Source organism: Lithobates pipiens, unplaced genomic scaffold (genome assembly GCF_037356315.1).
Source record: "Lithobates pipiens isolate NorthernLeopardFrog02 unplaced genomic scaffold, aLitPip1_a1.2 Scaffold_25, whole genome shotgun sequence".
Lineage (NCBI taxonomy): Eukaryota > Metazoa > Chordata > Amphibia > Anura > Ranidae > Lithobates > Lithobates pipiens.
In genome coordinates, this window is record NW_027507787.1 from 98,132,093 (window position 1) to 98,147,666 (window position 15,574).

At 43.2% G+C, this 15,574-nt stretch overlaps 1 protein-coding gene across 1 annotated transcript in view; it reads right to left on the reverse strand.

Annotated features, from left to right (window-relative positions):
* LOC143930443 (uncharacterized) overlaps window positions 1–15,574 on the reverse strand; it is a 74,569-nt gene that overhangs the window by 36,386 nt on the left and 22,609 nt on the right. The window contains exons 2-3 of the mRNA XM_077454762.1: window positions 3,799–4,995; window positions 3,097–3,210 (exon numbers count right to left, since the gene is read on the reverse strand). Coding sequence (XP_077310888.1) covers window positions 3,097–3,210; window positions 3,799–4,995 — 1,311 coding nt within the window. The remainder of the gene's footprint in view (window positions 1–3,096; window positions 3,211–3,798; window positions 4,996–15,574) is intronic.

Sequence of the window (15,574 nt, forward strand, 5' to 3'; positions counted from 1 at the left end):
AAGGGTGGGTGGGAAGGTGTCAGTCCACAGATGTGACGTAACGACCTAATTTTCATGACACTAAGTATAGATAGAAGGTGATAAAGCCAGATTAAAACTGCTTACAGCAAGAAGCGCTACTGACAAATATATTAGGGGCACCACAAAGTGAATGACTCCCCATGCATCTGCCTATAAAACCACATAATATGCTACGCACTGCAGTTTGTCTTATTAAAAGTAAAGAAATTGTATTAATATCCTAGGAAACCCTGCCTTACCTTATCCAAAATGCTGGTTCTACCAGAGGTTCAGGTTAGTCACAGTGGGCATACCCATAAATATCTTCAGGGTCTGGAAACCATAGAAATGGACACTTGTTGCCAAGGTGAGTGCCTAATGCAGGATCCAGTGCAGAGGCTAACATTAATGTTTTGTAGGGGGCCCTCTATTAAGGTATCACTTGGAAGGGAATGCATGCACACAGGCTTCAGTAAAGTGGGAATTTTATGTAGCGCACCTCATGTAGGAGCAGCTGGTGAAATAGGATCCCTCACCCCGTACAGCCAACCAAATCTTTGTTTTTATGGTTTGTTGAGGGTTAATACACTTAGATGGGGATGGAAAGTTATGGGATGCCCCCTTGACTTTAGAAAAACTTTAGGGACAATCTCCTAGTATATACAGTCTATATATAGTCTCTATGTATCTATATATAGTCTCTCTATGTACACTCCACTTCTTCCTCCAGCACCTCACCTCCTGTGGTCACCGATCACAGCACCACATCTTCAGGCACTGTCAGCCCTCCTGACTGCAGCTGCCCGTTACACCAGCCCTCCTGGCTTCCTCTCCACAGTCCTCCACACTGACATTCCCCAGTTCTCCAGACTTACACTCACCAGTCCTCTCAGGAGATCTCCTGGAGGTACTGACCTGCTCCCACTATCCTCTCCTTGCTCCCTTACCTCCGGGAAGGATGTCCTCCATGTGTTGTAGAGGGTCCCTCCAGCACCCAAGCACCAGGCCCAAGGTCACCCCCTCCCCCAGACTCGTGGGCTCCCTCAAGGGCCTCCGACCGCCTCCTCAGCCCTCCATCTTCCACCAGACACACTATCGCCTGCTGACCCATGAGTATTTGTGAGGTACCTGCGCCTGACCGCCCACTTGCTGGGGATTGGCTGGGGGGCTCATCAATACGCCAAACAGCCCCTCCTGGACTCCACCCTCTACTTCTGGAAGCTTCTCCAATGTTCTAGAGAGCAGGCGAAGTTACCAGAGGTGCTGCTTGCTTAGCCATTCAGCTTTCCAGAGTCACTCAGCCCTGACCCAAATTAAACCCAGACTTGGCTGCCAGCCAAGCCAAATTTACCTACTGTAACAACTATGTACAGTATACTAGCACACTAGCTAGAGTGTGCTCCACTATGATTGTTCTGCAGCTGGAAAAGCTTTACTAATGGTTGGCTGTGCTGGAGAGGTGGCAGTCTGCTGTACCAATGGATAACACTAACTTATTGGTTGAACAAGACGGACATGTGTCTTTTTTCAACCAGACTAACTATGTAACAATGTAACCTAAAGCAGGGAAACCTAGAGAAGTTCTTCAGGGTCAGGAAGTGTCCCTTGCGCTATCCCTACTCATCAGGAACCTTTCCCTAACCAGCGGGTTCCTTTCCCTAACCTGTCCACACATTCATAGCATGCCCTATTTAAAGACTCCCCTATTAAAATGGCTGAACTTTTGTGGGAATTCAGTATAAAATCAGGTATTTACTTTCATAGAAAGGACTAACAGAGTCTCTCAGGGACAACTTTTCACCTTAACAGACTCCCATTCCCCTGTAGCATCAGTATAGTGCCACCTATACAGCAGAAGGATGCTTGCACCTGTCTACAGACTGGCAACACAGACTGGCTCCAGTGAAGTCAGGGTATGGTCCCCAAGGTACACAACAAGGGTTACTAATCTGGAAACTGCTATATAGCCCATAGCGATAAGCAGAACTTAATGGAGGGGGACAGAAACAAGAAATTGAATGACTTAAAATGAAAATCACCTATCCAGAGGAGAACAAGTTCATCATCTAAGGACACAAACCAAAAAACTGGAGTCTTACAAAGTGGGTGGGGTTATATGAATCTTTACATGGGGGTGATGAGCCTGAGCAAGTTTTTCTGGCAGTGTCCAATCACCTGAAAGTAGCCTGCATATAACCCATGGTGTATTAATACAAGTCTCATGTCCTGTACTGTACAATTAAGATATTAACCTTTTTTTGTAATATGAGTAAATAAATTCTAAAACACAGCGGGTAAATAATCAACTTTCATTTTGGATTCAATGAGTGCATATAGAGGATCCCATTTTATAATGACGATGCAGTGCACAGTTTTATAGGTATGCAACTTTATCACAAGGTACACAGTATGTCCCTATTGTTATCAAATAAAGGCATCTGAACTCTGATTATGTAGTACAATCAAAAAAACATGTGCTGCATTATCATTATCAGTGGCGGCTGGTGCTAAAGATTTGGTGGGGTGGGCGTCAAACTAATGCCACTCAAGCAGCCCCCCACGTGGGAGACGGATGGCAGTTGGGAAGGTGGCAATCACCACAAACGCCAAATCCCCTCCCCCCGCACAGGATGGACAGGAAGGCAACGATCTCCACAAGCACCCCCCAACCCACCCCTGGCGTTACATGTATGAGAACAGGGTGGTGCTAAGACTCCTTGGCCAATTGGGTCTCAACTGGGTGGGCACAGGGCGCAGTGCTCTTTGCCCCGAGCCCACTCTATTTGAAGCCAATTAGAGCTTCAAGCTCTAATCGGGTGCTTAAAAAAAACTACTGGAATCCCATGCTCCCTGCATGTAGATTAGGGTCGGGTGCATGGATTAGGGGGCGGCGCCCCTGCGCCCCATATGGAGGGCCGCCACGGATATGTGATTGTCTATTGGTTTTCCATCATGCTGGTCTGAAATATGAACAGGAGGGGAATGTTAATAGGGAACTTGTGTAAGGGGTCTGAAGAACCCTACTGTCAGCTCTCTTAATCCTAGAGACCACTTGCAGATAACCCTTTGTAACACTGCTTTGTACATAATACTTACTGGAAATCCCACCCAGAAAAAAGTTCCATATGTCCAGAAGTACAGATTTGGCTGTACAACAGCAAAAATTACAGCCAGCACGACAACAAAGAAACCCAAACTGATAAAGGAAGCCTAAAGAGAAAAAAAATGTTAAATATGTACAATAACTGTAATATATACTGTGTGTAAATTCTTGGGATTTTGACTGGTAATATAAATATACTGCCATCAATGGTGATCCAATTTCAGCCTGATTTTACATTTCAGGTCGTTTGTAGAAATCATGGTATTTGATTGAAAAATTAATGATGATTACAAAAGCATGAATTAGAAATAACATTTTTGTTATAATTGTACAAACTAACAATAAAAGTAAAGAGCACAAACTTTCAGATAAGCCCACCCAGTCACAGGCACACTGTCCACACAATATTTTGTGCATCATGGAACATCTCTTCCACTGCCCACTGGCCACCACAAATCATTGACCCTGTCTCCAAAGCCAATAGTGAGAAGCTAATAGGCTTGTAGGAGACCCTATGAGTATTAAAAGTCCTATCTGGACTGCACACTAGGGACTAGGTCACTCCTTGGGCACATAGAAAACAATTAGAAGGTATAAAGTGTAGCTGTGGATATTTTTAGCCTTATTGCTAGTTTGTACAATTAATACATGTGGTTTATTCACTTTAAGTAGAAAGATGTATGCTTTTTAATCACCCCAGCTCCAAGAAGTACTGCAGAACCAGTCTGTCTGGCTGGCTTTTTATCATCACCAATGTTCTTTACAACTCTGAAAATCGTAATGGCTTCCAAAAGGCCATCCAGGCAGGATGGTTTATTTATGTTAATATCTATGACTTTTCCTTCAGAAGTTTCACAGACGACTTTCCCATCCTTGGTGTTGACTGTGCTGGCTGCGGACATATTGTTTATGTTGATGCCTATGACCGGTTCCTCAGGAGTCTCAGAGATGACTTTCCCATCCTTGGTGTTGACTGTGCTGGCTGCGGACATATTGTTTATGTTGATGCCTATGACCGGTTCCTCAGGAGTCTCAGAGATGACTTTCCCATCCTTGGTGTTGACTGTGCTGGCTGCGGACATATTGTTTATGTTGATGCCTATGACCGGTTCCTCGGGAGTCTCAGAGATGACTTTCCCATCCTTGGTGTTGACTGTGCTGGCTGCAGACATATTGTTTATGTTGATGCCTATGATCGGTTCCTCGGGAGTCTCACAGACGACTTTCCCATCCTTGGTGTTGACTGTGCTGGCTGCAGACATATTGTTTATGTTGATGCCTATGATCGGTTCCTCGGGAGTCTCACAGACGACTTTCCCATCCTTGGTGTTGATTGTGCTGGCTGCAGACATATTGTTTATGTTGATGCCTATGATCGGTTCCTCGGGAGTCTCACAGATGACTTTCCCATCCTCAGTGTTGATTGTGCTGGCTGCAGACATATTGTTTATGTTGATGCCTATGACTGGTTCCTCAGGAGTCTCACAGACGACTTTCCCATCCTCGGTGTTGATTGTGCTGGCTGCAGACATATTGTTTATGTTGATGCCTATGACTGGTTCCTCAGGAGTCTCACAGACGACTTTCCCATCCTTGGTGTTGATTGTGCTGGCTGCAGACATATTGTTTATGTTGATGCCTATGACTGGTTCCTCAGGAGTCTCACAGACGACTTTCCCATCCTCGGTGTTGATTGTGCTGGCTGCAGACATATTGTTTATGTTGATGCCTATGACTGGTTCCTCAGGAGTCTCACAGACGACTTTCCCATCCTTGGTGTTGATTGTGCTGGCTGAGGACATATTGTTTATGTTGATGCCTATGACTGGTTCCTCGGGAGTCTCACAGATGACTTTCCCATCCTTAGTGTGTGCTGTGCTCACTGCAGTCATCTTGTGTCCAGGTAAAAATAATTGAAACATAAAAAAATATTAATATTGCAAAAATATTATTATTAAAGCCTATCTATAGGGAAAGGAAAAATCTTCCTTTGTAGTGGAGCTACAACTGTACTGCAAGGTTTAATGCTCATTTAGGTCTAGGGGGGCCACAAAAAGCACTTTTACTTACCTTGATCTCCCACTCCCCTGGCAACTCTCCTCTACTCCCCTCATGTCCCTCAGTAACCTCATATCTATTGCAAAGCTATGAGCTCTGCATTGGACTTAAATAGAAACTGCAGTCTGCTCACAAAATTTGTAATAAAAACATCTTTGCCATTCTGAAGCTTCCGTCCAACCACTTTGCATATTATTTTATATATACTGTGATTCTGCACTTGCCAAATATGCTGCAAAAATCTCCCTCCACTGAGTCTGGCTGTAACCATTTTAACTGCGGGCAACTGAAGCTGCTGCCTGTTCACTTCCTGGATTTACACAGACACACAGAGGCACACCTCCAGCTCTGCAGCCCTGCAGCTCTCATTGGCCCTCTTATGACTCACCCCCTTTCTTCCTTCCTGGCAAACTCTTACGAGAATGAGAGAGCTGTTCATGATGTCATAAGTCTAGGCTTTTTACCAGACAAGAAACAGGGAGTGGGCTGCATAAGTTATTTACTGGCGGGAAAAAAAATATTTTACTATCCAGCCCCCCTGCAAGGGAGCATTTTTCCTTTCCCATTCAGCCTTAAAATATTGAAAAACTATTTCTAATTTCTACCTCATCCAACAGCCCCAATTAAAAAAAGGAACTAACAGGTCAAAAAAAGCCAATAACAATACTTGCAAAAATAAAAGACTCTGTACTTACCTTTTTGACAGGTAGCCCATATCTTAAAGCCTCCATGATGATTCTCCCCAGTCGCTGCACATTCAAGCCAGCGAGAGGAACCACTATATGCGATGAGGGAAACAGGTGTTCAACTCACCCGGCAGGTGGAATATTTGCAGCAGCAAGGGAACAGCACTGAACTTTTTAGGACACATGCTGCTAGTAAGGTGAGTATAGAGCAGTGGTCTCCAAACACAGGCTCAAGGGCCGGATGCGGCCCTTTGCTTTAATTTATCCGACCCTTGGGGCACTCAATATTCCTCCCACTGATATGAGACAGTATTCTGCCAACTGACAACAACAATGGGGCATCATTTCTCTCACTGACACCACTAATGGGGCACTATTTCTCCCAAAGATACAAGCGATGGGGCGCTATTCCTTCTAATGATAGCAAAGATGGGCCACTGTTCTTCTCCCTAATACCAAATGTGGTGATGTTAACTCCAACTGGAAAAATGTCCACTCCCGCTGGCCACAGCCCAGCCCCCTAAAGTCTGAAGGATAATAAACTGGCCCCTTGTTTTGAAAGTTTGGAGACCCCAGGTATAGAAACTTTTTTTCTGCAGATATTGCAGAAGTGACAGGGTAGTGACAGGGTATAAAACCAGTAATTTGTTTCTGTCTGTGCAATAAGAAAATCAGCTAACATTCAGTCCAGTGTTCGGTTCTACCTTCTTTCCTACATACAGTGCCTTGAAAAAGTATTCATACCCCTTGAAATTTTCCACATTTTGTCATGTCACAACCAAAAACGTAAATGTATTTTATTGGGATTTTATGCGATAGACCAACACACAGTGGCACATAATTGTGAAGTGGAAGGTAAATGATAAATGGTTTTCAACATTTTTTACAAATAAATATGTGAAAAGTGTGGTGTGCATTTGTATTCTGCCCCCTTTACTCTGATACCCCTAACTAAAATCTCGTAGAACCAATTGCCTTAAGAAGTCACCCAATTAGTAAATAGAGTCCACCTGTGTGTAATTTAATCTCAGTATAAATGCAGCTGTTCTGTGAAGCTCTTAGAGGTTTGTTAGAGAACCTTGGTGAACAAACAGCATAATGAAGGCCAAGTAACACACCAGACAGGTCAGGAAAAATGTTGTGGAGAAGTTTAAAGTGTTTAAACCCAGTAATATGAAAATAGTTCATCTTCCCCCCACCCCCACAGTGCCCACAGCTTATAGATCTTCTTTTTATATTAAAATACTGCCACTATATATACTTTTTTGGCTGAGTGCTGAGTGTTCAGGTAGAAGGAGATTTCCACTATAGCCTGTGTCCTCATGCTGTTATGGGAGGCGGATTATCCATCAATCAAGATGTGACATGCCAACCACTGTGTTCTTTTTTAGGTACTGGACATGGAGGAGGCGGGAGGGACTGGGCTGTCATTTAGCATCTGTATACATGCCCACATGTGTGATGTCAATATCATGTGACCTGGCTAGCTCTGAACTACAAGGAAATGTTCTCTCCAGCAATAGAGACCAAACTGAGCATGTGCAGCAGTACTACCCTCACTGTGTCTTATCTGGCCTTGCCAAGAGAGACCCTGCGGGAAGAGGAGGATCTGTCCATACAGGATCAAAGAGCCTTTTGACACAATGCAGAGGATTAACCCCTTAAGTTCCACAGTGAGTATAACAAGCATGCTATTCTGCACACACAGACAGATTTTACTGTTGTGGGTTTAGTAACACTTTAAAACAGGGTTTGGGTATAAAAAAAATATCCCAAGCTTTGAACATCTAACAGAGCACTGTTCAATCCATCATCGGAAAATGGAAAGAGTATGGCTGCAAACCTACCAAGACATGGCCGTCCACCTAAAATGACAGGCCGGACAAGGTGAGCATTAATCAGAGAATCAACCAAAAGGCCCATGGTAACTCTGGAGGAGCTGCAGAGATCCACAGCTCAGCTGGGGGAATCTGTCCACAGGACAATTATTCATTGTGCACGCCACAAATCTGGCCTTTATGGAAGAGTGGCAATGGGGTAAACAGTGGACTGGAGGATGGGGTAAACAGTTCAATCTCTGTATTTGTGGACGATACTAACTAAGCAGGGCAATAACTTCTCCACAGGATGTGGACACCTTGCAAAAAGATCTGAACAAATTAATGGGGTGGGCAACTACATGGCAAATTAGGTTCAATGTAGAAAAATTTAAAATAATGCATTTGGGTACACTGGGGTGGAGAACCTCTGGGGGAATCTAGGATGGAAAAGGACCTGGGGTCCTAGTAGATGATATGCTTAGCAATGGCATGCAATGTCAAGCTGCTGCTAACAAAGCAAACAGAATATTGGCATGCATTAAAAAGGAGATCAACTCTAGAGATAAAACGATAATTCTCCTGCTCTACAAAACTCTGGTCTGGCCACACCTAGAGTATGCTGTCCAGTTCTGGGCACCGGTCCTCAGGAAGGATGTACTGGAAATGGAGTGAGTACAAAGAAGGGCAACAAAGCTAATAAAGGGTCTGGAGGATATTAGTTATGAGGAAAGGTTGCGAGCACTGAACTTATGCTCTCTGGAGAAGAGATGCTTGAGAGGGGATATGATTTCAATATATAAATACCATACTGGTGACCCCACAATAGGGATAAAACTTTTTCAGAGAAGGGAGTTTAACAAGACTCGTGGCCACTCATTAAAATTTGAAGAAAAGAGTTTTAACATTAAACTATGTAGAAGGCTCTTTACTGTAAGAGCGGCAAGGATGTGGAATTCCCTTCCACAGGCGGTGGTCTCAGAAGGGAGCATCAATAGTTTCAAGAAACTATTAGATAAGCACCTGAACGACAACATACAGTACAGGGATATACAATGTAATACTGACATATAATCACACACATGGGTTGGACTTGAGTCTTTTTTCAACCTCAACTATTATGTAACTATGTAACTATGTCTCCACAGACTCCGTTGACTGGCTGACATTTGTCAAAATGAATCAGTCCTGGATTAGCAGCAGCTATCAAGCCCCTGATGCCGATGTCGCTGATTAAGTGTTATTGGGATCTTGAATCTCTGTCTAGGCTGCCTAGCTTTGTGGGTGTTGATGTTATCTTGAAGTCATTTTTGGTATAGGTTTCATGGGCACAATGAACACCCAAGGACCAATTTTTCTGCACCTGTTAGACAGGTGAATCAAATTTTGATTTTGATTTTACAGCAAGGCCAATTATTGCTTTCATCAAGAGTACCTCTGGAAGGTTATGGAGTGAAGGCACCACCAACACCCAAAGACCATTTTTTCTGCAACTGTGTGACAGGGGCATCAAATTTTAGTTTTTTACAGGAATGTCAATTATTGCTTTTATCTAGAATCCCTCATTTAATAAGCCCCAGAGCAACTGTCCTTGAAGAGCGCAACTGCCCTTTGCAAAGTACACTGTCTTTTTGCCTTTAGTAAATCAAAACCTATTGTACAGTGCATGACACAAGATCTTTAGTGTTTTACCATGAGACGTCCAAAAGCATTCCAACTAAGGGGTGGGCAATACAGCAAGGAAATGCCAAATGGCCCAGGTAACAAACAGGACATGTAGGGCTCCACAGACCCAGAGAGCAACTTGGAGCCCCTTACCTCCAAAACTGACATCAGAGTAGGCCTGGACATCCACCTGGTAAATCTTAATTGTGTGAACAGAAGTTCGGATGCAGCCTTGCAAATCTGAGAAACAGATACCTGATGCTAAAAAGCCCATGAAGAATGGATCTAGTAGAGTGGTGACTTGCCTAATTAACCTAACAATGCTTGAGGGAGACCTCTGCAGGAAGTACACAGAGGGAATCTGCCACTGAGGAGAAATATACTTGCAATGTTTCAGAGCAGGACATAAGGAGAGCTAGACCATGTTCTGGTAGAGGTAGAAGGAGGAAACCACAATAGGGAAAAAAGACAACCTTGTTCTTGTGCAACATTAGGAAAGGCCCTGTACAAGAAGACTGTTACCTCAGAGACCCTCTGTGCAGAGGTGATAGCCCTGAGAAGGGCTACCTCCCAAGTAAGTACAGATAAGGGATTATCTCAAAAAGGCACATCAGCCCCTGAAAAGTCAAAAGATCCAGGTTGAGGTCCTATGAAGTCACAAGAGAATGTTCAGAGGAAAAGATGTGCGTGACACCCTGCAAAAATGTCTTAACTAAGGAGAAGTCAAAAGTGATAAAGTGTATATAAAGCCAATTATCTCAAATATTCATAACAGTGAAATAAAGTTCCATCGTGCTAAAGTGACAAGTGCTGTAAACTCAAACACGGTGCAAATCATGCTCCCCTCCTGTGTACCTACTCACTCACCAGCTGCTATGGACTCCCAATGACAGGAGTCATATGCGCTTATGAAAACATCCTAGGTCTGCTGAGTTTTGTAGTTTTCCTTCATCACTCCAGCTGCTTTGGAGTCCCAATGACAGGAGTCATATGCGCTTGTGCAGATATCCTGGGTCTGCTGAGCTTTGTAGTCCTCTTTCATCACTCCTTAATTAATTCTCTTTCCCTTCAGATCTGGGCTTCAACAGCCAAGCTGTTAAAGTCCCTGCCTGATTACCAGGATGGTGAACTGAAGGCTTGGACAATCTAGAACAGCCTATGAAGAATCTACCAAGAGCCTGAGTATGCCCAACTACCATTTCTTACTGGTCCAGTTCTGTGTGATCAGAATCACTAGAATTCCCTCCATCTTTATCCTGCAGAGCATACGAAGAAGAAGCTAGAAAGGCAAAAAAAAGGCAAAGATTAGGCAACCAGTGTGCCCATTGCAAAGGCTCGAGGATCCCTGGATCTAGCAAAAAGCCTGTCCACTTTGTTGTAGATCACATCTGGATTCACCTATCGAAATGGGTTTGGGGTACCTTCAGATGATGACGACATTCCCCTGGATCCAGAGGCTATAAATGCCCACCTGCTAATTTCCCATTACTAAAATATGGATAGCAGATTAAGTAAGATCAAGTTTCTTTCCATTTGAGAGGCACAACTTCTGGATCCTCCTGGTGGTTTATTTTGGCTGTGGCATTATCTGACTAGATTCTTTTTGGGTTACCCTGCAACTGAGGGGTCCAGTAATGAAGGAAAAATGTAATCACCCGAGTTACTGGATTTTGATGGGAAGATGGGCTTCCTCCGATGACCAAGTCCACCATCTAGAACTCCTCCCCAACCTGACAGGCCGGCATCTGTCATGAAAATTTCCACAACTTTTGGGAAAAGGGTTTCCCTGACTCCAGTGTGGGTTTGGAAATCTACCATGCCAGAAAGAGTCTGGCCTTGCAGTTCAGGTACATAGACTATTCAAGGACCAGGTCTTTTTGTCCCATGATGCCAGAATGTAAAGTTGCAATTGTCTTCAGTGAAACTAGGTAAATGGCACTGCCTCAAAGGAGGCTACCAGAAGGACCAAGGCTCTCATACAGGCATTGAGAGTCTTGAGATGCAGAATTAGCCAAACTCTTCCATTTGGCCAGGGAATTGTGAACAGGTTTGAGTTAAAACCCTGAAATCGATCCTTGTTCAGAACTAAGTCGATGATTTTGTGCAAGAGTAACTGCTGAACTGCAGCAAGGTGATCAGCCTGTTTTTGTGGAGAGGTAAATTTAAGAGCATGATGCAAGGAGTGCAAAACTCCATTTTGTACCCCCTATAAATGACACTCTTGACCTACACATCTGAGATTTCCTGGAACTAGAATGCTGAAAAGGTCGACAGGCATCCCTCTTTCTGACAAACCTTTCTAAAAAGAGGGCTTGGAGCCAGACTTGACAGGTTTGGAGAACAATGTCGGCCAGGCAAAATAGTGTGTGGTAGTCCCTGTAAAGATTGTTTCAGACTTAGCTTGGGGCTGGAGACCTGAGAGGGACAAAAATGAACTTTTTCAAACCTCAGGAGTAGAAGGTCTGCCCATGGAACTGTGAGGCTTCTTTTTCTGGGAGAGGAGTCTACTTTTACCTCTTGTGATCTCCTTGATGTGCTTATCGAAGGAGGAGCCAAATGGGCATTCTCCCTCAAAGAACAGATGATCAAGACCTTTCTTGCACAGGAGTTCAGAACATAGAAGAGGCTCATCCTGGAGATCTGTCGAAGTGTATCTGCCAGGTTGTTCACAAAGTAGCGTAAACCTACAAGTAAACGTTGAAGTTTGTGTTGAACAGAGGGATCTATTAAAATAGAGTAAGGGTCTCCTATGTGCTTAGTCCAGACAACTAGGGTATGGAAAACTGCCAAGGAAGCAACAGCAGGTTTTCAAGGCAAAGCCTGGTAATTAAAATCCTGGTATTAAAAGAGGGCCTCTATAACATTTTGTCCACTTTGTCTTTGAACACAGAATTATCCTCTACAAGAACTGTTAGTATCTTGTTAAGACAAAAGATGACAGGGTCCTGTACACAGACTGTCCATTTTTGCATAAAGCACTTTTCAATAGCATATTACAGTTTGCCTCTATCTGGATTAGAGATTTCACAGACCTGTGGGTTCACTTAGTGGTTTTAGAGGGATGAAAAATAGAGTTCAAAACATTACCCCCCCGCAACTTTCTTCTGTCAAATCAACCAAAGTCTGCCCAAGGACATACAGATTTGCAAAATGCCCTGAGCCATCTGTTATCCGAGGGAGTAGTTGTGCCAGTAACTCCACAAGACTGGTTGAAAGGATTCTATTCAAACCTTTTCACAGCACCAAAGCCCAGCGGGGGAAATTGGTTCTATTTTAAACCTAATATTTCTCAACAAATACTATTTAATCTGAAAAATTTGCATAGAATTATTACCTCTCTCTGAGACAAAAGAATGCCTGGAATTCATAGACATCCAAAATGCTTATTTCCTCATTAACATTTATCCACCTCTTCAGTTTTTTTTGAGCTTTGCTGTCGCAGACAATCGTTTCCAGTTTGTTGCACTGCCTTTGGTCTATGCTCTGCTCCCAAACTATTCACAAAGGTCCTAGTACCGCTTCTAAATGTAAGAAAAAAGAGAAAGTGCATGGAAATAAAATAACGAGCTGGCTGCACACCCCTAAATATTCTAAAAAAGAATGAAAGGACAGGTTCCCCTTGGGGTTTTCAGGCAGCGACAAGAAGCAGAAATAAATTTGTAAAAATATATTTATTTTATTAGTTCAAAGGCTTAATCGCCTTCATAAATTTAAAATACGGACTCTGGTATATGTTAGTACAGCATATCGTTGGGTAAAGGATATATGCAACATTTGGTACAAAGATAGTTACAGGAACAGTTTACAAATACATCAGTATTTCAAAAGCTACAAATAGGGTGGATGAAGTGGGTTAGAACAGCAGGGCAGCGGTACCAGGATGACCCTTCGAGAGAAGGCACTAATTTCTTTTTCAGATTTTAATAAAAGTCTCTGGTTGAACAGTAACGGTTTGGTGGAACTGGTAAATATTACTGAAATAAGGTATAATAATTAGCTAATTTGTAGGCTAAAAAACTTTTTTATTGAAAGTCTTTTTTCTTTTGACTATTTGCAGAATATACAATATAATCACCCCTTCTGCTTGGGTTTTTCCCCCCCTGAAGAAGACCCTGGAGGTCGAAAGGCATTGGGATAGCATGGGTGCTATTTGTAGCTTTTGAAATATTGATGTATTTGTAAACTGTTCCTGTAACTATCTTTGTACCAAATGTTGCATATATCCTTTACCCATCGATATGCTGTACTAACATATACCAGAGTCCGTATTTTAAATTTATGACGGCGATTAAGCCTTTGAACTAATAAAATAAATATATTTTTACAAATTTATTTCTGCTTCTTGTCACTGCCTGAAAACCCCAAGGGGAACATGTCCTTTCATTCTTTTTTAGAATATTTAGGGGTGTGCAGCCAGCTCGTTATTTTATTTCCATGCACTTCCAAGGAACACACCAGACAGGTTAGGGATACATTTGTGAAAAAGTTTGAGAGTGGAAAGACTATGGCACAACTGCAAACCTACCAAGAGATGGCTGTCCACCTTATCTGAGAGTCCCGACAAGGAGAACATTAATCAGAAAAGCAGTCAAGAGGCCCATGGTAACTTTTGAGGAGCTGCGGAGATCCACAGCTCAGGTGGAAGAATCTGTCCATAGTAAAACTATTAGTCGTTCACTCCACAAATCTGGCGTTTATGAAAGAGTGGCAAGAAGAAAGCCATTGTTGAAAGAAAGCCATAAGAAGTCCTGTTTGCAGTTTACGAGAAGCCATGTGGGGGACACAGCTAACATGTGGAAGAAGGTGCTCTGGTCAGATGAGACCATAATTTAACTTTTTGGCCTAAAAGCAAAACGATATGTGTGGCGGAAAACTGCACATCACCCTGAACGCACCATACCCACCGTGAAACATGGTGGTGGCAGCATCATGTTGTGGAGATGCTTTTCTTCAGCGGGGACAGGGAAGCTGGTCAGAGTTGATGGGAAGATGGATGGAGCCACATAGAGGACAATCTTAGCAGAAAACCTGTTATGCCACATACACACGAGCAGAATTTTGGTCCGTAAAATCTTGGATGGTTTTTCCGATGGAATTTCGCTCAAGCTTGGCTTGCATACACACGGTCACACAAAAGTTCTCTGAACTTTTGACTGTCAAGAACGCAGTGACGTACAACACTATGACGAGCCGAGAAAATGAAGTTCAATGCTTCCGAGCATGCGTTGAATTGTTTCCGAGCATGTGTTTTTTTTTGCGTGTACGAATTGCATAAAGACAATCGCATTTTCGGATAGGAACTTTTCCCAACCAAAAAATAGAGAACATGCTCTCAATCTTTTGCTGGCTGGAATTCCGGCAGTAAAAGACCGATACAGCATATACACGGTCACAAAAGATTCCAGCAGGACAACGACTAGAGGTCGACCGATATATCGGCCGATATTTGCCATTTTTTTAATTAATCACAGCGCGACTTCCAAATTATTTCTGTAATAGAAGTCAATGCAAGTTGCCTGAGTCTTCAGTGAAGCGACTTTCCTCCCCTCTGGGCAGTCTGCCAAGAAAAGAGCAAAGAGATACAATATTTACACTTCTGAATGAACTCAAACTCAGTGTAGAAGTTCTCAGTTTAACCATTTAAAGACTAAATCTTTTCTGAAACCTGTTGCTTACAAGTAAAAATCCTGTATTTTCTGCCAGAAAATCACTTAGAACCCCCAAAAATTATATATATATATTTAGCAGAGATCCTAGGGAATAAAATAGGGGTTGTTGCAATATTTTATGTCACACGGCATTTGCGCAGAGGTCTTTCAAAGGCAATTTTTTGGGAAAAAAAAAACCTAAAACAGTAAAGTTAGCCCATTTTTTTTTCATCCGAAAGTTTTGACTACCTGTTTTTATTTACCGTATATACTCGAGTATAAGCCGAGATTTTCAGCCTCTTTTTTGAGGCTGAAAGTGCCCCCCTCGGCTTATACTCGAGTCATCGCTGTCTGCCCGCTCGATCAGCGTGTCGAGCAGACAGACAGCGGCCATTCTGATTCAAAAGCCGCGCCTCCGGCTCCCCCTTCGCCTGTGATAGGCGGAACACTGAATTTCCCAGCAGCCTGTGTTCCGCCTATCACGGACTTCGTATCATCCTCGTACTACGGACGAGGATGATACGACGTCTGTGATAGGCGGAACACAGGCTGCTGGGAAATTCAGTGTTCCGCCTATCACAGGCGAAGGCGGCGGCG